At 38.7% G+C, this 26,453-nt stretch overlaps 1 protein-coding gene across 6 annotated transcripts in view; it reads left to right on the plus strand.

Moving 5' to 3' along the window:
• prkcbb (protein kinase C, beta b) overlaps nt 1–26,453 on the plus strand; it is a 57,710-nt gene that overhangs the window by 16,947 nt on the left and 14,310 nt on the right. For all 6 annotated transcript variants that reach the window (XM_089019516.1, XM_089019519.1, XM_089019514.1 and 3 more), the window contains 13 exons: nt 3,324–3,406; nt 8,525–8,636; nt 8,736–8,864; nt 11,357–11,513; nt 13,190–13,324; nt 14,734–14,830; nt 15,377–15,517; nt 18,660–18,833; nt 21,526–21,617; nt 22,776–22,838; nt 24,097–24,235; nt 24,327–24,407; nt 25,724–25,831. In XM_089019516.1, coding sequence (XP_088875642.1) covers nt 3,324–3,406; nt 8,525–8,636; nt 8,736–8,864; nt 11,357–11,513; nt 13,190–13,324; nt 14,734–14,830; nt 15,377–15,517; nt 18,660–18,833; nt 21,526–21,617; nt 22,776–22,838; nt 24,097–24,235; nt 24,327–24,407; nt 25,724–25,831 — 1,511 coding nt within the window. The remainder of the gene's footprint in view (nt 1–3,323; nt 3,407–8,524; nt 8,637–8,735; nt 8,865–11,356; nt 11,514–13,189; nt 13,325–14,733; nt 14,831–15,376; nt 15,518–18,659; nt 18,834–21,525; nt 21,618–22,775; nt 22,839–24,096; nt 24,236–24,326; nt 24,408–25,723; nt 25,832–26,453) is intronic.

Raw genomic sequence — 26,453 nt, forward strand, 5'->3', positions numbered from 1 at the left:
ATGTCACAAAGAGGGTACAGAAAGTGCTGAAGAATGAATGACTCTCTGTGTCTTTGTGTTGTCATATTACAGTAAAGTCTCGTTATATCGATATTGGATATATCGATAGTCCCGGTTATATCGATATTTTTTCGGACTCCCTTGAATATCGATATAACGAGACTTTACTGTATTTGTTATTTAGGTTTTTTTTTGTTTACTTTGTTACTTCCGGGTTGAGTGAACGCTGGCGCGTGTGGCTGCCGCTGCTCACCCGCAGAAAAAAATATCCTGATGAAACCGGCCACTCCATTCCATCAAGCCATCGACCATCACAAAGGTAAATAAAACGACGTTATTATATAGTACAGTTTATTTCTTTAATTATAATACCATAGCGCATTTATTATATATAAAATAAGGTCTATTTTGTGTAGTTTTAAGGTTTAGAAAATTAGAAAGTAGAAAATTATGTTTTATGGGGACCTGGGAATGGATTATTCTCATTTTAATGGTTTCCTATGGGAAATTAATTTTTGGGATACACGCATTTCGCCTTACACGCTCTGTCTGGGAACAAATGAAGTTCGTAAGCCAAGGTATCACTGTACTTGTTACAATAGCGAAATATACAAATGTAGTTAAACAGCAATTAAAGAAGACCCAAGGTATATTTTGTGTAGTAGTTTTAAGACTTATTTAGTAGAAAATTATGTTTTATGGGGACCTGGGAACGGATTATTCTAATTTTAATTGTTTCCTATGGGAAATTAATTTTTGGGATACACACTTTTCGCCTGGGAACAAATGAAGTTCGTAAGCCAAGGTATCACTGTATCATGATATACTCGTACTGTTATGTCGTGAAATGCAAATCAAATCTTTTCTTCATGGCGTGCGCACACTTGTCACGTGCACCTCAATGGTACTCGACACCCACACAATTTCCTCCTCTTTGGTCACACCTCCCCCTCAGTGATATGATACAACACACGTATCGGACCACCCACTCATCGCCGCCATAGCGCAGATTGAATACACAAAGCGAGGGCGGAAGTGGGGGGGCAGAACAGAGCGTTCAACGCACATATTGCTCCGAGGCAGGTCTTTTGGAGGATCACTTGTGCCAAATCCTCCTTTACCCAAACACAGATTGGATTGCGAAAAATAGAAGCGCGCACGAGGAAACCGGAGGACCCTTGGGCCAAAACAAACAAAATATCATGATAGCAATATGACACAAACAAAGCAGGAAAAAAATACAGTGATACCTTGGCTTACGAACTTAATTGGTTCCCAGACAGAGTGTGTAAGGCGAAAAGTGTGTATCCCAAACATTTATTTCCCATAGGAAACCATTAAAATTAGAATAATCCGTTCCCAGGACCCCATAAAACATCATTTTCTACTAAATAAGCCTTAAAACTACTACACAAAATATACCTTATTGTATGTATAATAAATGTGCTATGGTGTTGTAATGAAAGAAATAAACTGTACTGTATAATAAAGTCGTTTTATTTACCTTTGTGATGGTCATTGAAGGCTTGATGGAATGGATAGACCCATATACTCTATTCTCCGATGTATAACACGCACCCAAAAGCCTTGATTTTCTTAAAGATGACCCTGCCACGATGCACATTGGTTCAACGGTGCCAGGTAAATGTCGTTTTGTCAAAACTAAACAACTCATTTTCAATATATTTCTCCAAAAAGTACGATTTTTATCCAAAAAGTAAAAGTCGTAGAGTAAATGTAGCGTGTTACGACCATTCTCGGAGCGTAAAGTGTTTTATGGGGACCTGGGAACGGATTATTCTCATTTTAATGGTTTCCTATGGGAAATTAAATTTGGGGATACACACTTTTCGCCGTACACACTGTGTCTGTGAACCAATTAAGTTCGTAAGCTAAGGTATCACTGTATTTTTTTTCTGTTTTGTTTGTGGCCTCATGATATTTTATTATTTTGTTTTGTTTGTTGACCCTTGTTATTTGCTAATCTCGATTCTTCTGTTAAAATATGAAGTAGGGGTGCCATGTCATCTCCGATAGCATTTGCAGCTTTGCGCAAGAAACACTTCTCCAGAGTGGCTGGCGATGGCTCAGTGGTGCAGGGCTGACAATAGCAGAGTGTGGGTGTTAATAAGACACACGCCTTTGTACATTTCCCACTGGAAGCCATTTAATAAGTGAAGGACATGGCAGATTTAACAGCATCACACATCATCGCCTCTTGTCGAGTCTCCTCCTGAGTATCGTGCACAGCGTGGGGTTTACAACATCCGGCCTGCTGGCCATCTTGCGGCCCTGCACCTTTTCTTCATATATTTCTGTATATATTTACATAATATATATATATAATGTGTGTGTGTACACATATGTATATTTATATACAGTGATACCTTGGCTTACGAACTTAATTGGTTCCCAAACAGGGTGTGTAAGGCGAAAAGTGTTTATCCCAAACATTAATTTCCAATAGGAAACCATTAAAATGAGAATAATCCATTCCTAGGTCCCCATAAAACATAATTTTCTACTTTCTAATTTTCTAAGACTTAAAATGACACAACATATACCTTATTTTATGTACAATAAATGTGCGTTGGTATTGTAATTAAATAAATGAACTATACTGTATAATAAAGTCGTTTTATTTACCATTGTGATGGTCGTTGATGGCTTGATGGAATGGAGTGGTCGGTTTCATCCGTATTAAACACTTGATGAGGAACGTAGCCCCCTTCTTCCACCATCTTGAGGAATGATTCCTTGTAAGCTTTGGCAGCTTTATCGTCAGAACTGGCTTCCTCGCCATGACGAATGACACTATGAATCCCTGTACGACGCTTAAAAGTTCGAACCATCCGTGGCTAGCCTTGAAATCACTGCTGCGTTCTTGACCAATGACGTGCGGCTTTAATCTATTTTTATTTGCAGCTCTGTGTTTCTGTAACCCCCACCCCTACTGTTGCGTTCTTGACCAATCATGTGCGCCTTTATCGAAGACTGGGGGCGGGGAATAGAGGACAAAAAATAGTCAGCTGCCATTGTATCCCGAAAAATAGTTTGTATGCCAAGATTAAAGTATCGTGAATTTAACGTTCGTAAGCCGAAAAGTTTGTTAGCCAAGATGTTTGTAAGCCTGTATATAATATACAGTATAAAATATTTTTTACACTGTTAAAAATGTGTGGGTGTGCTATCAGTGATCGGCATTTTGAGATGAAAGTCTTTCACGGCCCCTTTCAACCTTGCTTGATTAGTTTGGGCCACCCCAAAACTGCCTCACCAATGAATGTTTTTATTAATATTTTTAATTTTTTGTCTCCAAACAGTGTGCTGTTTCGTGGTCCACAAACGTTGCCATGAGTTTGTCACGTTCTCCTGCCCCGGAGCGGATAAAGGTCCAGCTTCAGATGTGAGTATTACCCATAAACATGTGTGTGGTATGTGTATACGTCCGATACATGAAGAAAACAGCAATAAATTCTGTGTCGTTTACACACTTGACGTATGTGTACGTCAGGGGTGTCAAACTCATTTGACACGGTGGGCTACATATGACCTCGGTCGATGTCAAGTGGGCCGGACCATTAAAATACCATACATGCTACAAATAAGCAAAATATTTCTGTCTTTCATGAGTTTTGATGTATTCTGCGATGGTATTCCTCGTCAGGCTAATATTAGCATTAGCGTGTGGCTTGTCGGGACATCCAAGTTCAGCTGCCTTCAACATGCATCGTTTAACAAAGTCACCGTCGGAATACGGCTTTGACGCTAATGCTATTTGGCTAGCGATTCGATAGCTGGCTTTTACTGCTGCTTCACTGACTTCTCGGCTCTGGCTGAAAGTTGACTGCTGTTTCCTCAGACCCGCGAGCAATTCTTCCAACTTGATGAATTGCTGCAGTCATATTTTTTTTTTTGCTGTGATGAGTCTGACATTTTGGCTCATGAGGGTGTTGAAATCGCGGTTGAAAAAAAACACAGCTGTTTTCTTCTACGTTGATCGAAACAACACCACTCCGCCGCCTAGTGGACAATCCTTGAATTTCACCTGATTAAAATCTGAATTCCGTGTCGTTTGTGCATTTTTTTTCCTCCAATTTTAAATTATCCCGCGGGCCTGATCAAACCTCCTTGGGGGCCGGTTCCGGCCCGTGGGACGTATGTTTGACACCACTGGTGTACGTAAAAGCACTTTAGTTTTCTTTAGCTTGTTTGCTTTTCATCCACAGATAAGCTTATTTTTTTTCCTCATTGATTTAACGACAGAACAAGTTGATTCGAGTTGATAAACTACCTTGGCGTCGATAAACTACTCCTACTTTTGTTGCCTCGTAATTGTTCATGACTTGCAAAGAGCAAATTTACACGGAGAGATCGACTGACTGGTGATGTGAAATTAAGTTTCACGAGTTCCGGATGTGGATCAATATGATTACACGAGGGTTACGCGACACCTTGAGAGCGGCGTTCGATAATTTAACTTTTTTTCTTTTAAGGTTCATTGTTCCGTCATCAAGCTAGCTTTGGCCTAATACATTCTTAATCATGGCTTTCACCTCCAACAGAAAGTGCTATTAAATGCCACTTTTATCCCGAACTGGCTGACAGGTAACCTCCTTTTCTTTGATTTCTATTCCTGAATCGCAGCCGGCCGGGCTTAGTCATTTGCACTTCCGATGGGAACGTTGAGGCGTTCCCTTTCCTCGTCTTCACACTGCTTTCATCAACGTCAACTTTATCCGACGGGTGTTTTAACTTCCAAGCCTTGTCTTCTCTCTGGAGGGGGACCCTTCAGTCTGACAAGTACACTTATATCCATCCGCTCCTGGCCGCTGATTGGCGTTTGAGTTGTTTCCTTTTGTCTGGAACGTTTTCAGCTGCACCCGAATAGCTTGTCATTCGCTTTGCGGTCGCCCCCTCCTGTTCTATTTAAATGCCAGTCTACCGCATTGGGACCTTACCATCGCCACCGTGTTGTTTTCTTAATGACTTTGTGGACTTATGACCTCAGTTCCAAGGCAATGCTAATCTTGGCTAGCTTCTTTTTTTTTCCCCTCTCTCGCTGGATTCAAATTTAAGCAGAGGAGGCAGGTAGCCTCTGACGATGCGAGGAAAAAGGAGTTTGAAAATGGAGTTTGAAAATTTGCCTCAATATGTTTTGTATTGTCCTGTTTACAAGAAAAGTGGTGTTTTTGTTTATATACAGTTATATATAGATTTGACATTTAGCAAGCTAGTTGATAGATAGCTATTTAGATATATTGCTATCTATCCAGATAGATAGATCGATAGTCAACAGTTAGCTAGCTAGCTGATAGATATAGATTTGACATTTAGCTTGTCAGTTGATAGATAAATAACTATTTAGCTATCTTGCTATCTATCCAGATAGATCGATAGTCAACAGTTAGCTAGCTAGCTGATAGATATAGATTTGACATTTAGCTTGTCAGTTGATAGATAAATAGCTATTTAGCTATCTTGCTAGATCGATAGAGAGACAGACAGATAGATTCAACAGCTAGCTAGCTGATATAGATTTGACATTTTGCTTGCTAGCTGAGAAACAGATAGCTATTTAGCTATCATGCTATCAATCGAGAGACTGATTTAATAGCTATCTAGGTCGCTGATAGATATAGATTTGACATTTAGCTAACTAGCTGATAGATAGATAGATAGATAGATAGATAGATAGATAGATAGATAGATAGATAGATAGATAGATTGACATTTAGCTAGCTAGCTGATAAATAGATAGCTATTTAGTTGTCGTGCTACTGATCGAGAGACAGATTTAACAGCTATCTAGGTAGCGGATAAATATAGATTTGATATTTAGCTAGCTAGCTGATAGATAGCTACGGTATTTAGCTATATATAGATAGCAATATAGCTAAATACTGTAGCTATCTCTCTATCTATCGAAATGGATGGATAGAATTAAAAAAAAAGAAAGTTATATGTGGCCCTGACAACTCGTACCTGCACTCACCAAAGACCAAGCAGCATGGTGGGCAAGGTGAGCCACTGGCTCATTTCAGCCACACATAAAATCGATTTTGTAAAGTACGCTATCATTCTTGATCCTTGACTTCTGGTATTTTAAGAAAAAAGCCTTTCAACGGCCATGTCCAAACACCGCCTGTACATGTTAAGTGCACAAATCCGCATTTGATTGATTCATCACTTCTATGCCCTTCGGAGTGGAAGAGGCGGAGGCAAGGCCAACTGTTTAGTCAAGGGCAATCCAATTAGTGTAACCGTTGAAAATTTACCGTGCATCATCGGTTACGTTGTCACCCACTTAACGGTATGAAGGCCCCCCACCTTCCCTCTCTCATTTTGCACTGTCTCACAACGACGTTAGGTTTAAAAGAAGAAGTCAATTATAGATCTGGGTTAATAGAATGCTTGTCCTTCGAGACAAGTCGAGGGATGAGATGAGGGAAGCTCTCATGAAACCTATATTCAAGGTCCTCAGCCTGATAATGCTACTTTGAGGCTGGGTGAGCAAATAAAAATAAAATAACATTAAAAAACAGCAAATAAGTCTATGTACTGTATAGTCTGTGTAAAGTGATATCTCGGCTTACAAACACTAACTAACAAACTTTTCGCCTTACGAATGTTACATTCGCGAGAATATAATCTTGGCATACAAACTATTTTTCGGGAAAGCGCCACAATGAGTGATGTGTCGTTCGCGAACGAGCCGGTTCTTGGAGCTCCTGAATTGGCTGCCGGCTTTTTTTCCCTCTATTCCCCGCCTCCAGTTTTCGGTTAAAGCCGCACGTGATTGGTCAAGATCCGTGGTAGAGGAGGGGACACACGCAGCAGTACAACGCGCAGCAGTGAGTGAGGGAGGGATTATAGAAACACACTGACACACGAAAGGGAGACGACAGAGCTTGAAATTAAAAAAAAAAAACAGAAGTGAAATGGTGAGAAAATGGATGGAAAACTCAGTGAAATTTGGACTCGTTTCAACTTTATTGATAGTTCAAAGGCAGAGTGTAGACTGCAAGGTTAAAATATCCTATCAATCAGGCTCCACAAATAACCCGCACACGCCATTTGTACAATTTGTGTAGTTTTAAGGCTTAGAAAATTAGAAAATTATGTTTTATGGGGACCTGGGAACGCATTATTCTCATTTTAATGGTTTCCTATGGGAAATTAATGTTTGGAATACACACTTTCGCCTTACACACACTTTCTGGGAACCATTTGAGTTCGTAAGCCAAGGTATCACTGTATATATATATATATATATTTTGTGAGCGCTATATTTTGTGCATATATCCGACTCGAGTAGTGACATGCACGGCAGCTATTTCTTTCAATGCGGATGCCGACAACATCGCTTTCTCGTTTTGCAGAGGGGAAAAAAACTCGCAGGAGGTACAGTCGCCCTTGAGATGAGAATCAACAGAGACAAAAATACGCACAGATGCGCCTCAACACCCACGCAAAGGAAATCACACAATCATTTAGGCATAACAAGAAGCACACACACACACACACGTTTGTGAGCAAACCCTATGGAGGCTGCGTCAAATTCGGGCTGGGTCTAATTTCAACACAATTTTCCAGTGGGGATGGGAAGAAATCAATTCACACGTTTTGTGAGCTGAAAAGATTCTACCGAAGCTATCTAGTAGCTAGCTGGCTGGCTAGTTGGCTGGATATCTATTTATCTGTTAGCTAGCTAGCTAGCTAGCTGTCTTTCAATTAGCTAGCTGGCTGGCTGTCTATCTATTAGCTATCTAGTGGCTAGCTAGCTGGTTGGCTGGCTATCTATTGGCTATTAGCTAGCTGGCTAGTTGGCTGTCTGTTGACTGTCTATTGGCTAGCTCGCTAGTTTTTTTATTTATTTTGAGTTATTCCGGATTGAGTGAACGCTGGCGCATGTGGCTGCCGCTCCTCACCCACAGAAAAACTGATCCAAAGTGACCTTGAGAGGTTTGAAAGGCGCTTACAAATGAAATGTATTCGTATTATTATTATTATTACGAAGTGTATTGTCCCTCGAATTGTGTTACAAATCAAAGGTTCACTTTTATTTATTTATTTTTTTTTTTTAATGAACATTCAATATCCATTAATAACATTGCGAGCGGCTTTATTTGTTAATTTGAGTGGCAAGCGTTCTCTCTCTCTCTCTCTCTCTCTCTCTCTTTGTCTCTGCAGACAGAAATAGAATCACTTTCTGCCCCAGTTATGCCTTCCAGGTGTTCTTGAAAGAGGAAATGATCCCCAATTCCCCAAATAGACCGTATGTCATTTACACTGCGCATTTGGATCAATTCTCATTTGTATTTAATCATCACTCCGACGTATTGGTCACGTTTTTATGGATTTTCGGACTTTTTCGATCTATTAGTTGAAAGACAGTATTCCTTGGAGAAAATCCAAAAGATGATACAAACGCTCTGTTATTGATTTTGAACATTTGGTGAAAAGTGCGCACAAGGATCCTTGCTAGCTTGTGATATTAAATGTTGACATTCTTTGTCTTCAGGATCCGAGAGCCAAGCACAAGTTTAAGATCCACACCTACTCCAGTCCCACTTTCTGTGACCATTGTGGCTCTCTACTCTACGGCCTCATTCACCAGGGCATGAGATGTGACCGTACGTATGAACAGTAACAATTTGTTAAGAGTTGAAATCAAGAATTAATTGAAACTCGCACAAAAAGGAGGGAAGACGTTGATTTTTTGTGTCTTTCAGACTGTATGATGAACATCCATAAGCGCTGTGTGGCCAACGTGCCAAGTCTTTGTGGAACGGACCATACTGAAAGGAGAGGGCGGATTTACATCAGCGCTGAGATCAACACCAACGTGCTCACGGTTAACAGTAAGGATTGTAAAGTATTCTTAAGAGCATTAAAAGGCGCTTATAAATAAAATGTATTATTATTGCTCCGAACTCATTCGTGCACCAATTAACTGTGATATGTCTCCCTCTACCGGTCGCATTGTTGTATTACAGTTAACAGAAAACCTCCATTTTATTTGACGTACCGTATTTTACTCCGAACACAAAATGAATTGCCAAAAATCACGGCATTAAATATACATATCGTATAAACACAATGCGAATAAGTGTACGTCATTAATTCATAACACATGACTGTCAACCCGAGGCGGTTGGCAATCTTAGAATCTTACAAATAATGGTGAATATGCTCCTGTTAACACGATAGATAAATGGAGACTTACCAACATTTATAAAATGAGGTTAGACGGCAATTTAATCTCACGATTTGACATTTCCTTCTTTTCAGTTTCATGCTATTTTTAAACAGGGGAATCCCTCAAGCCGGTAAAATGTGTCGTTTGATTCGATACTGCAAGTTATCTTGAAGGCCGCTAGGTGGGAGCAGAAGCTTATGATACGCTTGCTCTCGAAGATGTTCCCATTAAAAACGAAATATAAAGCATTTTGTAGTTTAAAACCACAATACTTTTATTACGTGATTAAAATCCGTTTTAAATCATTTGGTTTGATCAACACAAAACCTAAGAACTCTTTAATTTGACCGAACAACGTGATTACTTGCATATGTAATAAAATAACCCAAAATTTTGAGTCAACACAAACAAGACAAAAATGTTATTAATGAAAATAGTTTTTGGGGCGTGTGTATAAATGTGGGTGAATCACTCCACTCATGATCGTTAGATAAATATGCTGATGTCATTGTTGGCTCACCAATGCTTAATTCATTTATACGAGTTAACGTTGCAATACTTATTTTCATCGTTAGGGGTCAGTAAGTACACACCAGCTGCTGCCATCCCTCGTTGCACTGAAGGATGGCAGGCAGCGTAGAACCCGGAACAGGTTTTAAAAGTGCCAGAAATGGCCGAGCACCTCAACGTTGCAGACTCTCGGAAACGACAGAAATGCATTAGTGCCACGAAGCTCAATTCAAAGTCACAGGCGGGAGTGCAAAGTAACACTTTATTGATCACTTTTGAAGTCACTCTTATGACTCTCGGGGGAGGTCCAAGCTGAGAGTCGTGGCCGAACAGCATCCGTGCATGTTACCCAGGCATAAAATAACAGACATTTTTGGTTGAAAACGTGAATTGGATGAGAACCGAGATGTTTGAATAACTAAAAATATTCAAATAAACAACAGCCAAACGTATAAAAAAAAAAACACATCGGGAACCGCGTTGTAAGAGTCCTGTGGGACTATATGGCATGCTAGCCTCTTTATCGGCAGAATTTGCTGGTCACTTTAACGGGCGTCATTTAATATTTATTGGCCTGCTCCGCTGAGGGTTTTATACTGACTAGCGGGGGTGGGTGGGTGGGTTGCAATGCTATGGTTAACCACCCAGAGTCGAGTCCAAAATCAAACCTTTGCTTTCTTGCGTTTTATTGAATTATCTGGTTTATGAAAGATGGTTGTTTTTGTGTTGATTTTTTTTTAAATCTGAGGCTACATACACTAATGTAAAAATGTTTGCATTTTTTTTCTTCTTTTGGACACAAATTGTAATTTTGTATGACTTTCTGAAATTGTTTGAAGGAAAGATTGTATAAAAGTCTCTATCGACCACCATTTTGGCCAATGTTCTGACAAATTACAGATCAAACCTGTCAAAATCATGTTTTTAATAATCCAATTCATTGATTAATCAATAAAATAATAGTAATAGTAATAATTGTAATAAGAGTAATCATAGTAATACTACTACTACTACTACTACTACTAAAAATAATAATAGTAATAGTAGTAGTAATAATAATAATAACAATAATAACAACAATAAAAATACACTAATAATAATAATACAAAATAAAAATAATAATAATACATTTCATTTATAAGCGCCTTTCAAAACTCTCAAGGTCCCTTTATAGTCACAGAATGTGTTTTTCTGTGGGTGAGCAGCGGCAGCCACACATGCCAGCATTCACTCAACCCGGAAGTAACTCAAATAGATAGAAAGCTAGTGAGCTAGCCAATAGATAGCTAATAGTTAGCTAGCTAGATAGGTAGCCAGCCAGCCATATAGCTATATAGCTAATAGACTCCAAATAGCTAGCTAGCTGGGTAGCCAGCCAGATAGCTAGCGAGATAGCTTACGAGATAGCTAGCGAGATAGCATAATTGACTAATTAACTCCTTCAGAATTGAAAATATGACGTATAGCGCCATTACCAAATGTGTTTGTTTTTTTTTTTTAATCATGCTTTGGTGGCGACAAAGTGCTGGCCATGGACTCTGGCGATGTTTTTAGTTTCCTTTTTTTTTTTTTTTTACTTTTACTTGTTTTTTTTTTTTTTTCATAAATCATAAACCAGTTTCTCTCCCTCTTATTTCCCTGCAGTCAAAGAGGCCAGGAATCTTGTCCCGATGGATCCCAACGGTCTTTCGGACCCGTACGTAAAGTTGAAACTGATCCCGGATCCTCGCAGCGAAAGTAAACAGAAGACCAAGACCATTAAATGCTGTCTTAACCCCGTCTGGAATGAGACCTTTAAATTGTAAGGCCTTATATATATATATGTATATATATATTAATTTTTTTATACCACCCTTGATCATTTTTTTTTCCATCTATTAATTAGGACTGCTTTTCTATCTCTGCCCTCCATCAGTCTCTCTTTCCCGACATGATCAGTTGCCTCCTCTTTCATCTTGTGTTCCTCATTTAGTCCCTCACTCACTCGCTCAGCGCTAGCCCCCTTTTTTTTTTTTTTTTTTTTGACGCGCCGCTTTCCAAGTGGATGTCACCGCCGGCGCTCTAGATAACAACATCTGGCGTCGAATATTCAGAAGAGTTTTGATTTTTGGGGTTCTTTACTACCGACCGCGCTGAATCCCGTTATGTATTTCATAAATCATCATTGCGGACTTCCTGGAAGATGACGGTCTTAAATTATGAATTATTTGGACCACACGCGTCAGCGTTCACTTAACCCGGAAGTAACTCAAATAGATAGCAAGCTAGCTAGCTATCGAATAGATAGCTAATAGCTAGCAAATAGATAGCTAATAGCTAGCAAATAGATAGCTATTAGCTCGCGAATAGATAGCAAATAGATAGCTAATAGCTAGCGAATATAATAGCTAGCAAATAGATAGCTAATAGCTAGCGAATAGATAGCTATTATCTCGTGAATAGATAGCTATTATCTCGTGAATACATACCTATTAGCTCGCGAATAGCTAGCAAATAGATAGCTAATAGTTAGCGAATATAATAGCTAGCAAATAGATAATAGCCAGCAAATAGATAGATAATAGCTAGCGAATAGATAGCTATTATCTCGTGAATACATACCTATTAGCTCACGAATAGATAGCCAATAGCTAGCAAATAGATAGCTAATAGCTAGCGAATAGATAGCTATTATCTCGTGAATACATACCTATTAGCTCGCGAATAGATAGCCAATAGCTAGCAAATAGATAGCTAATAGCTAGCGAATATAATAGCTAGCAAATAGATTGCAAATAGATAGCTAATAGCTAGCGCATAGATAGCTATTAGCTATTGAGACATGAAACAAAATGGTGGAACCATCAATGAACATCCTTAAAGACCGTGTAAACGAAACAAACACCAGAAGCCCCCCCCCCCCCCCACCCCCTCAAAAAAATCAACATAAAATATATTATTGCCATATGTGGAACTGTCGCGGCTTGGAATTGAAGCGGATTGACGTGGGACAGGAGATGTGAGACAATTACTTTTCCTCAAAGGATGCTACAGCTTCGTGCTTGCTTTAAACAGTTACTAGCTTGTCGCAGACGTGCACATTTCACTATGACGTCCCTGATCCACTGGTGAAAAGGAGGCTTTGATCTTCTCTTTCATCTACAACTGGTTCATACAGCAAAGATGGCGCAGAAAGTGTTTCAGTGACTTTTGTGTTGTCACATTATTTTGTTTTTGACTTCAAGATGGCGGCGTGAGAGTGTCTACCTTTACAGCAGCTCCTTTATTTTGTTTTTCCTTCTGTGAAATGTACTGTGAAACAAATAATGGATCGTCTCATTTAATATTATCTAAATATGGAGTAAGTCTTGGCAAATATCAAATATTTGGCTGGTGTCCACGAAATAAGATGAGAGCGAGTTCTATTGATCCTTGTCTGATGGGCATTGTTTTGTTTTGTTTTGTTTTGTTTTGTTTTGTTTTTTTTCTCCCTTCAAGCCACCTGAAGGAGTGCGATAAGGACCGCCGTCTTTCCGTGGAGGCTTGGGATTGGGACCTAACCAGCCGCAATGACTTCATGGGATCTCTGTCCTTCGGCATCTCGGAGCTGCAAAAACAGGGAGTGGACGGATGGTAAGATGGAGGAGGAGGACGAGGAGGAGGGAAAGCGAAGGTGACCTTGTTTATTAGCGCACAGTGGCACAACGGCTTTGGTTTGGGCCTTTCTTACCGCCGTGACAAAATCTCTTCTTCCCTTTCGACACTTTATTGCTTGTTTTCGCTCTCCACCGTGTTCTCTCTCACACCTTCTTTCATCCCTTCATTTCTGCTGACACCATTGTCACGGTGTTTAATGAGATGCTAGCATTTGCGGTAAAATGGTGGTCTGCAGTTTGATCTTCGGAACTTTTCGGAGCTAAAAATCAATGTCGGTTGTGATTTTTTGCGATGGCAGGTATCTTGCCTGTAAACGTAAGCTCTCTATTTGCTATTTAGCTGGCTGGCTATCAAGCTAGCTATCTAGTTCTCTATTTGGTATCTAGCTGGCTGGCTATTTATCTATCTCTTAGGTATCGGCTAGCTAGCTGACTCTCTATTTGCTATCTGGCTGTTAGCTATCAAGCTAGATAGCTAGCTCTCTATTTGCTATCTAGCTGGCTGTCTATTTTAGCGACTCTTAGCTAGCTAGCTGGCGCGTGTGGCTGACGCTGCTCACCCACAGAAAAACTCTCTTAAATCAATAGATAAATACAAAAACAGATATAAAAAAACACCATTCCACCAGTAAATGAATGTCAAACCCCGGCGTAAATAATTCAGACATACAGTGGGACCTTGGATTACGCACTTACTTGGTTCCCAGACAGAGTGTGTAAGGCGACAAGTGTGTATCCCAAAAAATAATTTCCCATAGGAAACCATTAAAATGAGAATAATCCGTTCCCAGGTCCCCATAAAACATAATTTTCTACTTATTTGTTCTACCTTATTTTATTGTTTAATAAATGTGCTATAGTAAGATGATTAAAGAAATAAACTGTAATGTACAATAACGTCATTTTATTTCCCTTGACCAATCACGTGGCTTTAACCGAAGACTGGCGGTGGGGAATAGAGGACAGAAACAGTGGCCACCATTTTCTTGTTAGGAGAACGGGCTCGTTCGCGAACCGACACATCACTCATTGTGTGTATCCCGAAAAATAGTTTGTATGCCAAGGTAAAATTTTCATATATGTAATGTTGGTCAAACCGAAAAGTTCGTAAGCCAAAGAGTTCGTAAACCGAGGTATCACTGTGTGTGAAAATTGTCTTCCATCGATTGGCTGCAACCACAAGCGCCTTGGCTCCTCTTGTCGGGCTTTTGCGAGATTACCATGAAGGAGAAGTGGAATTGCCAAATAATGAGCCGATTATTCTTTCACACTTTGAAAATGGGGCGTACTAACTGTCGGCAGCCTCACTTTAATGGCCGTACTTAATGTCTAAATTGTATCAACTAATTGGGATTTGATTTAAGTGGAAATATGCTCTGCCCTCAGGTTTAAGATGCTCTCCCAGGAAGAAGGCGAGTATTTTAATGTTCCCGTTCCGCCCGAGGGGGAGGAGGGCAATGAGGAGCTCCGGCAGAAATTCGAGGTGGGATTCCTTTTTTAACTCTCGCTGCGTTCGTGTGGAGCGTTTGTTAGCGCTGTTAGCGCTTGGCAAGCACACACACTTAGCATCCAGTCTGGCACCACTGCAGGGGTGTGAGTGTCCGTTTGTGTGTGTGCGCTCGTGATGAGAATTCCGGCTCTTTTCAGAGAGACGTTTTTTTTGGCTCGGCTCACGAAAAAGATCCGGCTCTTATGGCTCCTAAATGGCGCCTCAGTTTTTTTTTTTTTTTTTTGCTTAAATTAACTAACTACCAAAAATCATTCAAGATGGCGCCACGCGAGTGGCTTCCTTTACAGCAGTTCCTGTATTTTGTTTTCTACTTCTTCCTTTCCTTTCCTCTTCCTTTCATCACTTGGCTGCTGTGAAATGTCAATTTCTCCACTGTGCGACTCATAAAGGTTAATCCAATTCAATAAATGCAAGTGAGATATATGGAAATTAAAGATTTATTAATAACAATTTATACATGTTTCTTGACGATTTGACTTTTTCTTCTTGACTGACGTTTGTCTCTCGTCTCGATCCCAGAGAGCTAAAATCGGTCCGAGCAAGAACACGGAAGGCAAATCCGCCAACGCCGCCCGCTTCGACTCCAACGGCAACCAAGATCGCATGAAGCTGTCCGACTTTGAATTCCTGATGGTGCTGGGAAAGGGCAGTTTTGGCAAGGTCAGCCATCTTTTCGCCTCGCCACATTACTTCGCAATTACAGTTTGTTCACAGTTACAGTCACGTTCCTTCCCTCCCAAAGTACTTCAAACAACGCTTCTCACAACCTTAGTTTATGCCGGGGGTGGGAAGGAAAGTTTTTTTTTTTTGAACACACAAATACTGAATGTGTGTATTCTTGCCACTCCTGAACTCATTTATAATAATAATAATAATAATAATAATAATAATAATAATAATAATAATAATAATAATGGGTTTTTTTTTTTTTTTTGTACATCGTCCGGCAGTGAATGAGTTAAAATGTTGGGATTTTGAAAGCTGGGGGGGGGGGGGGGAAATTTAATAGATAGCTAGCAAATAGATAGCTAATAGATAGCGAATATATAGCTAATAGCTAGCAAATAGATAGCTAATAGCTAGCGAATAGATAGATATTAGATAACGAATAAATAGCTATGAGTACTTGAGACGTGAAACAAAATGGCGGAATAAACAATGAACATCCTTAAAGATCATGCTATATATGTAGTAGATAGCCAGCTAGATAGCTAGATAGCCGGGCTAATAGATAATAATAATAATAATAACAATAATAATAATAATGTTGGGTTTTTTTTGTACATCGTCCGGCAGTGAATGAGTTAAAATGTTGGGATTTTGAAAGCTGGGGGGGGGGGATTTAATAGATAGCTAGCTAGCTAGCAAATAGATAGCTGATAGATAGCGAATATATAGCTAATAGCTAGCAAATAGATAGCTAATAGATAGATATTAGATAGCGAATAGATAGCTATGAGTACTTGAGACGTGAAACAAAATGGCGGAACAATGAACATTCTTAAAGATCATGTAGATAGAAAGCTAGCTAGCTAGCCAGCCTAACACGCGCCAGCGTTCACTCAACCCGGACGTAACTCAAACAGATAGAAAGCTAGCTAGCATATAGATAGCTAATCGCTATATATGTAGTAGATTGCCAGCTAGATAGCTAGCTAGCCGGGCTAATAGATGATAATAATAATAATAATAATAATAAAATATGCTAAGTGTACATGACAATGAAATCAAGAGTTGCTGCATTATGCTTCATTCTTGTTCATTATTTTTGTTTTCAATGTATAAAATAATTGAGTTGTAAACAAAAAATGCATCTTGACGTCATTCTCTGCGACAACATCAATCAAAACCCAAGCGCTCTAATCACAAGCGCTTCTTTTATCGTCGCGAGCGGCGCGCTTGACTGGAAATGAAACATTCCCTCGCGTGTTTGCGTACGTCAACGTCGTCATCTGAGGCTGCACATATTGTGCTTTTCATAAATCCGCGCTTGCTCTTGAAGCATGTTTGGCATTCCGACAAAGCGCGCGACCCCTCTATTCGGCTGCCTGTTACCATGGAAACAAGGCATCCAAGCTCTAAAACACAGTCAATTGTTCCCTGTCTCATTGCGTAGCTGTCACTTTCTCCCCCTCTCTCCCTCCCTTGAAAATCCTCCCCCCTCTCCTCCCCCGCTTGCCTTGATTCTCATTCATTCATGTCCGACGCCACCTTGCCAAGGTGTCCCTTTACTTCACAGGTGTCAAAGTCAAGGCCCGTGGGCCAAATTTGGCCCGCCACATCATTTTTTTCGGCCCGCGAAAGCAAATCAAACTTGTTAAATTCCATGATGATTGGTAAAATCTGAGCCAAAATGTCATATTTTTGGATGTCAACCACAATAAAAGTCATTATTCTTGACTTCAGATTTGAAAACGAGTTATTCATTAATTTGCTGTGTGCTCTATATGTAATATTTGAAGGGATTTAAATATTCTAATGGGTTCCCCGAATTCATAACGGCCCTCGAGAGGAAACCATAACTACAATGTGGCCCGCGGCAAAAAATGACTTTGACACCCCTGCTTTACTTGCTCGCTCACGTCGCTCCATTCAGTCTTGTTTTCGTACCCCCCTCCCCTCTTGAAATTCATTCACGTCAGCCAGTCGCTCATCCGTGTCTCACTTTTCATCGCTCAAGCGGCCGCCACATCATCTTTGCCTCGTTCCCTTCAATTTATCTTCATCTCACCTGCGCTTCATAACAATGGATGCTTCTGTTCACCTTCACTTTGCTTTCTTCTGTTGAAAAGGCTTTTTAAATCAGTCACTGCCAGACCATGCGCAAAAATGTGTCCACTCCAGTGCTGAGATTTTTGTCATTTTCACTCAAATTCCACGACCCACAGAATATTTATGTATTTATTTAAGTGTTTGTTGATTTATTTATTTATTGATATATGTATTTATTTAATTGTTTATGTATTTTTTTGTTTATATATATTTATGTATTTAAGTGTTTGTTGATGTATTTATTTATTTATTGATATATGTATTTATTTAATTGTGTATGTATTTGTTTGTTTATATATATTTCTGTATTTATTTAAGTGTTTGTTGATGTATTTATTTATTTATTGATATATGTATTTATTTAATTGTTTATGTATTTGTTTATATATATTTATGTATTTATTTATGTATTTATATATGTATTTATTTATGTATGTATTTGTTTGTTTATATATATATATATATATATATATATATATATTATATATATATGTATATATATTATATATATATATGTATATATATTTATAGGTTTGTTTATTCATTCTAATACTGAAAGAACTTCCGGGTTGAGTGAACGCTGGCGCATGTGGCTGCCGCTGCTCACCTGCAAAAAAAAAAATATATCCTGTTACTTTAAAGTTTCCTTGAGAGTTTTGAAAGCCGCTTATAAATGAAATGAATACATAAAAATAAAATGACTTAACGTGTCCCAAAACTGCCAGTAATGAGCTCAAAACTGGAGAGATTCAAAAAGTCCCGCCCCCCAGTTCGTGACGTCACATCAGGAAACTTCTTCACAAACTGCCTTGCTCCAGAATCAAAATAATGGCTTAAAATGTAAAATATAGCTATATGCAGTGGAATATTTGTAAAATGCGGTCAGTGGAAGTCAATTGAAGTGATTTTACAAATTATGGACGCAACTTGTCCGGAGGTGTCGGTTGTCCTTTAAGGAATAGTTTTCGACCCCTTCATGCAGTTTCAAGTCTCATAATATAAAATATATTTGTGTCTTCTTATTTTTCAGGTGATGCTTGCCGAGCACAAAGGCACCGAAGATCTGTACGCAATCAAGATCCTGAAGAAGGACGTGGTGATCCAGGATGACGACGTGGAGTGCACCATGGTGGAGAAGAGAGTGTTGGGACTGTCGGGAAAGCCGCCCTTCTTAACGCAGTTGCACTCCACTTTCCAAACCATGGTAGGGCGTCGCCGGAGGTTTTCTTAACCCCTTCAATGCCATTCCCGAATTTTAAAAAGAGCCTCTAAGGTTTCTAATGCTGAATTGAATGTTGATGTAGTCCTAAAAGCAAACATGAAGCTGGAGCATCCATTGTCAAAAAGAGACCGTCTCGAAACCTCCTGTCCCACGTAAATCCACTTCAATTCTAAGCCGCGACAGTTTCACATACGCATTGGCGCTCAGCGCCAATGTATCTTTCTTCCATTGGAGCCCTTTACCGCATCCCATAAACATCATTGTACTTTTCGATGTGCATTACCTTATGCCTTAAAAGTACTGATTTTTAGCCAGCTAGCTAACTTTCTATCTATTTGAGTTATTCCGGGTTGAGTGAATGCTGGCGCATGTGGCTGCCGCAGCTCACCCACAGAAAAAAAACTTATCCTGTTACTGTAAAGTGACCTTGAGAGTTTTCAAAGGCGTTTATAAATGAAATGTATTATTATTATTATTATTATTATATTTATTATTATTATTATAATTCTGTGGTTCCTGCAATTTGAATGAAAATGACAAAAACCCTGGCACTGGAGTGGACACATTTTTGTACATCGTCCGGCAGTGAACGAGTTAAAATGTTAAGATAACAAGCTAGCTAGATAGCGAATATATAGCTAATAGCTAGCAAATAGATAGATAATAGCTAGCGAATAGCCAGCGAATAGATAGATATTAACTAGCGGATAGATAGCTATTAGTACTTGAGACGTGAAACAAAATGGCGGAACAAACAATGAACATCCTTAAAGATCATGTAGATAGAAAGCTATCTAGCTAGCCTAACACGCCCTAGCGTTCACTCAACCCGGACGTAACTCAAATAGATAGAAAGCTAGCTAGCATATAGATAGCTAATAGATAGCCAGCCAGCTAGATAGCTATATATGTAGTAGATATCCAGCTAGATAGCTAGCTAGCCAGCCAGATAGCTAATAGATAATAATAATAATAATAATAATAATAATAATAATAATAATAATACATTTCATTCACATACTTTCATATGTGTCTTGAGCGGCGAGAATAATATGCGTGGGAGTTTGCTGGCGGTGGTTGCTCAATGCTAATCGAATTGACGCACGGCGGCGCGCACGCGCTCGACGCAGCGGAAGGAATGTGTTAATCCTCTGCAGCGTTAATTCTCCTCTCAGCAGCTTGCTTCCCTTACAGGCGCCTCCAACGCATTCGTATTCATCGTCAGTTTGTCATGTGTCGTCGTATATTTTGATCATTGAAAAAAAAAACACGCATGCTATAAGCTCACGGTACGCTAACATTTATTTCATTTATTTAATTCATTTTAAAACCTGAATTTATCAGATAATGCTATCTTGCTATCAAAGTGGCTAGCTATCTATCTGTTGGCTATCTATTAGCTGGCTAGCTGGCTTTCTATCTATTTACTTCTGGGTTGAATCAACGCTGGTGCGTGTGGCTGCCGCTGCTCACCCACAGAAAAACTTATCCTGTGACTGTAAAGTGACCTTGAGAGTTTTGAAAGGGGCCTAGAAATGAAATTTATTATTATTATTATTATTACTGTTATTACTATTATCTAGCTATCTAATAGCTATATAGCTACCTGGCTGACTATCTATTGGCTAGCTAGCTAGCTTTCTTTCTATTTGAGTAACTTCCGGGTTGAGTGAACACGGGCGCATGTGGCTGCCGCTGCTCACCCACAGAAAATGTTATCCTGTGACTGTAAAGTGATCTTGAGAGTATTGAAAGGCGCTTAGAAATGAAATGTATTAATGAAAGGAAGCTGAAAGACAATTTGGAATTATTTCATAAGAATTCATGGACAATATATAATCCACATCTGTCTGTGATTCAGATATTTTTTAGGCCAGCAGAGAAGGCCTTGCAGGCCCCGACAGTCCGCCACTATTAATAATAATAATAATCAGAGATCATTGAATTGGATGTACCTTTATTCGTCTCGCAGTGGAGAAATTTACATTTGACAGCAGCAAAGTTATGAAAGGAAGAGGAAAGGAAAAAAAGAAATAGAAAAACAAAATACAGGAGCTTAGGAAAGGCAGCCACTCTCGCGGCGCCATCTTAAAGTAAAAAAAAAAAAAAAAAAAAACACGAAATAACAAATAATATTACAACACAAAGTCATTCATTCTTCAGCACTTGCTGTACCCTCTTTGTGACATGAAGCAATTCTAGATGAAAGAAGAGAAGATCAAAGCGTCCTTTTCAGCAGTGGCTCAGGGACGTCACGGTGGAATGTCTACTACAAGCTAAATGTTGAAAGCAAGTGCGCCGTTTCGTAAATCATACCATAATCGCGGAGTGATTCAGAAGTAGCACTACTGAAGGCCTAGGATTGACATGCACTGGATAATAGTGATACACACACACACACACACACAGGAAATCTCCTTCACACCTGAACACATCCAGTAGTCCTTATTGGCAATTTCTGTTGCTATAATGGAAGACTTAGGCGTCTTAAATTGATATGACTGCAATGCCTCAACAGAAGAGTTAAGAAGTCCTTATCTGTCCATTTTCGCTCCCGATGTCATCCATCTTTTCTCATGACTACCATTAGGCCCCATCGCATGCTGTTGTGATACTTTTTCCCACCCCCCGAAACCTCTTTTTAACCTTTTTTCTCCCCCTTCCCTCCCGACAGGACCGCTTGTACTTCGTGATGGAGTTCATCAATGGCGGCGATCTCATGTATCAGATTCAGCAGGTCGGCAGGTTCAAAGAGCCCCACGCTGTGTGAGTAGGAAATAAAAATGGACTCGTCCAAACTGTTTTGAAAAAGGTTTCTTCAGCCGTCATCTGTACTTCTTTGAAGGTGTATATATATATATATATATATATAGGGCTGAAACTACCAGTAAGACTTTGGTTTGCTGACGAAGTTTCTTGGATAAGAAGCGAAACGTCCGACACCTTCAAAGAAGTACAGATGACGGCTGAAGAAACCTTTTCATCGATGGAACATTCCTGTACGACTGAGAGCTTACGCAGACGTGTTTTGAAAAGCTCATCCTGCTAGCTGCTTACCTATCAGCTAGCTGTCCATCGCTATCCATCGCTAGATATCTCTGTCTAGCTAGCTAGCTATCCATCTCGCTATCTAGCAGGCTATCCATCTAGCTAGCTAGCTATCGAGCTATTTATCAGCTAGCTATTTACCTATCAGCTAGCTATCCATCCATCGCTATCCATCGCTAGCTATCTATCTAGCTAGCTATCCATCTAGCTATCTATCAGGCTATCCATCCATCCAGCTAGCTAGCTAGCTATTGAGCTATTTATCAGCTAGCTACTTACCTATCAGCTAGCTATCCATCCATCACTATCCAGATAGCTAGTTAGATAGCTAGCCGGCACAAATTGCTACCCAGATTGCTACCCATTAAATGTTGTCACATGTATGTCATATTATAATCTGAGTAAATCAGGGCCTTTGTACGACTGCTAAAGAATATAATTTAAGTGATGATTCCTTTCCTATCGACAGACAATATTTGATTCCCTCCGGCCCGAAACCTTGTCCATGTTTTCATCAAAAAAGGACGACTGAAATGCGTATCTAAGGTCATGTGAGCATTTGTGCGGGTATCGTTCCGTTCACAGATTAAGCAGCAAATGGCTCGTGCACACGCGTCAGCCCTTTTGCACGCGCTGCAAATGCCTCCCGAAGTCTTTTACAAGCACATTTGTCGACAACAATGTCGATGGGGCGCGGCCCGAGAAATACCCTTTTCTCGGACGGCGTTGACCGCGCGGTCAGCGCGTCCAGATCGTTGATCTTATCAGCTCGGCCTGGAAGAGACAGCGATGACCTTTTTTGTAGACAGACACACGTGTGCTTTCCTTTCAGTCTCTTTCTAATTAAGGTTGCTTTTCTGTTGTTTTCTTTTGTAGATTCTACGCCGCCGAGATCGCCATCGGATTGTTCTTCCTGCATCAAAAGGGCATCATTTACAGGTAAGGTCCCGGAAGCACCAGACAAGGAATCGATAATATTCACGCTGACCTGACTGGACTGGACTGGACTCGCCCAAAAAAACGTGTTGGACTTTTTGCTCATGGCAGGAGACATTTATAATACTCATAATAATGATAATGATAATAATGACAATAATAATAATTAATAATAATAATAATATCATTTATACGCGCCTTTCAAAACTCTCAATCACTTGAACAGTTTTTTCTGTGGGTGAGCAGCGGAAGCCACATGCGCTAGCATTCACTCAACCCGGCAGTAACTCAAATAGATAGAAAGCGAGCCAGCTAGCTACAATGATACTAACGATAATAATGATAATAATGATTATAATAATGATAATAACGATGAGAATAATGATAATAATTATGATGATGATGATAATGATGATAATAATGATAATAATAATGATGATAATAATAGCGCAAATAGTAATAATAATACTAGTGCAGCGTGTTCTAAATGAAGCATTTATCCTTGTGTATAAAGAATACTTGATGATGAAGAACGTTCTGATAATAATAATAATAATAATACATTTCATTTATAAATGTGCATAAAGAATATTGATGATGATAATAACGATAATAGTAATAACAATAATAATAATAATAATTATTATTATTATTATTATTATTATTATTATGATAATAATAACAATAATAATGATAATAGTAATAACGTTAATAATAATAATAATAATAATAATAATAATTATTATTATTATTATTATGATAACAATAATAATGATAACAATAATAATGATAACGGTAATAATTATGATAATAGCGGCAATAATGATGATAGTAACGATAATAATGATGAAAATAACGATAATAATCATAATAATAATAATAATGGTAGTAATGATGATAATAGCGGCAATAATGATGATAATAACGATAATAATGATGATAATAATAATAATGCATTTCATGTTTAACTTTTAAAATTGATAAATGGGAAAAAGTTCTTGATATATATTAACAAAATAACAAAATGTCATTCTTTTTTTAATGCTATTATACAAAATTGCCACATGATGTATTTTCAATTAAATAAAATATTGCATCTAAATGTACATTTTTGTGGGGTGATTATTTAACTTAATTTAATAACATAGATGCAATAGGTTTTTATTTAATTAATTAAATTAAAAAAAAAAAATCTGTAAAAAAAACACCAGTTTGTGAACTCCAATCCATTTCCTGTTCCATTTCCGAATTTGAACCCCAGAGACCTCAAGCTGGACAACGTGATGCTGGATAGCGAGGGCCACATTAAAATAGCCGACTTTGGCATGTGCAAAGAAAATATGAACGACGGAGTCACCACCAAGACCTTCTGTGGAACACCTGACTACATCGCACCAGAGGTAGATATTTCGAAAACGTACTACGGATCAATTTCTCTGTCACTTTTTATTCCTTCAGTAAGTAACATGACCATCAATCTTTCTATTTCAGATCATCGCTTACCAGCCTTACGGGAAATCCGTCGATTGGTGGGCTTTTGGAGTTCTGCTTTATGAAATGTTGGCGGGGGAGGTGTGTGAGCATCCATTTTGTTTTTCAGTTTCATGTTAACTCATTCACTGCCATCCCTGAATAAATTTACGATTTGAAAATATGACGTAGAAAGGCATTCCTGAATTTGTAAAGCGCTGGTCAGACCTCTGGCAATGTTTTTTTCCCCCTTCCACAAGGGGGCAGCATTTCCCTTTTTTCCATGTTAGCGCTTTGTTCCAGCTTCCGCTGTCGTTAAAGTGCTATATAAACCAATATATGTGTTGTATTTTGTTCATCTGCCTCCATTTCAAGCTCAGATAACTCCAGATCCATATAACTTAGGAATTAACTTTTTTTTCTGATGAAAGAAGACAGTCCAAGGTTTCTACTTTATACTGATGTTAAAAATCACTTTTAATTTGATGTTTTTATTATATTTTATATTTATTTTGGAGTTGTATTTATGTATTTAACTCATTCATTGCCATTCTCGAATTTATACAATACAATACAATACAATACAATACATCCTAATTTATATCACGCTTTCACAACATGGTTGTATTGCATTGTATTTTCTAGACGCCCTCATTTCAAGCTCATATAACTCCAGGCCCATATCATTTAGGAATTAGCGGGTTTTTTTTCTGATGACAGCAGATAGTCTAAGGTTTCTTACACTGTTTTGAATGTTTATGTAGTCCTGAAACTGGTGGTGGAATTTGAGTGACAGTGACAAAAACCCTGGCACTGGACTGGACACATTTAATATAATAATAATAATACATTTCATTTATAAGCGCCTTTCTCTCAAGGTCACTTCACAGTCACAGGACAAGTTAGCTAGCTAGCTAGCTAGCTAGATAGATAGATAGATAGATAGATAGATAGATAGATAGATAGATAGATAGATAGATAGATAGATAGATAGATAGATAGATAAATGAATCTTCCGATTTTTGCATATCGTCTGGCAGTGAATGAGTTGATGTGATGGCAGGAATAAGCCAATTGCAACCATGAGAAAATAATAAGAATCATAACAATTAAAAAAGTAACTGATGCTTTTTGTTGCCATCAATATTTCACAGTGTTATGAGAAATTGAATTACGAAATGAAATTCCTTAATGAGTTTTTTTCCCCTTCGTCAAGCGTTCATAATTATGATGAGATTTTCGTTTTCAAATTCTGCACATCCCATTTGGGTTGCATTAAGAGAATTGTTTTATGTATTTTCAAATGACATTCTGACATTTCAAATGCGGATTAGAGTCACTTGTTTTTCTTTTTTTCACATTTGCACTCAACCGGATGACAATCTGCGAATTTATTCTGTCTTCGCTCTGTCCCCCAGCCTCCTTTCGACGGTGAGGACGAGGACGAGTTATTTCAGTCCATCATGGAGCACCACGTCTCCTATCCCAAGTCAATGTCCAAGGAGGCTGTGGCGATCTGTAAAGGGGTGAGTGTTTGCATCAACCGCCATATATTTACCATGACGCACCCTCCGACCAGGGTCCCACCTTGATAATAAAATCTACAAAAAGAAATTTGGGCGGAGATGATATTTATTTGAAATTTGAGTCCTACTGGACCCTCCGCACCCTGTCCACCACCTTTTCCAGCGACTCCTGTCAGGCAGGTGCTACCGATCCATGCGCACCAAATCCAGCTGACGTTTAAAAAGCCTCTTCCCCCGTCGGCATTAACTCTCTCTACAGTAACCCTGGCTAGACTTCTGGCAATATTTTTCCCTTCCACAAGGGGGCAGCCTTCCCCTTTGTTCCACCTTCAGGAACATACATATTGGTTTATATATATATATATATATAATACATTTCATTTATAAGCGCCTCAACACTCAAGGACACTTTACAGTCAGAATATTTTTTCTGCGGGTGTGCAGCGGCAGCCACACATTATATATATTTATATATATATATATATATATATATATATATATATATATATATATATATATATATATATATATATATATATTATATAAATATATTTAGATATATATTATATATATATATATTTATATATATATTATAAATATATATATATTATTATATATATAT

This window comes from Hippocampus bargibanti, linkage group LG17, assembly GCF_051943395.1.
Source record: "Hippocampus bargibanti isolate YZ-2025 linkage group LG17, ASM5194339v1, whole genome shotgun sequence".
In the NCBI taxonomy this organism is placed as follows: Eukaryota; Metazoa; Chordata; class Actinopteri; order Syngnathiformes; family Syngnathidae; genus Hippocampus; species Hippocampus bargibanti.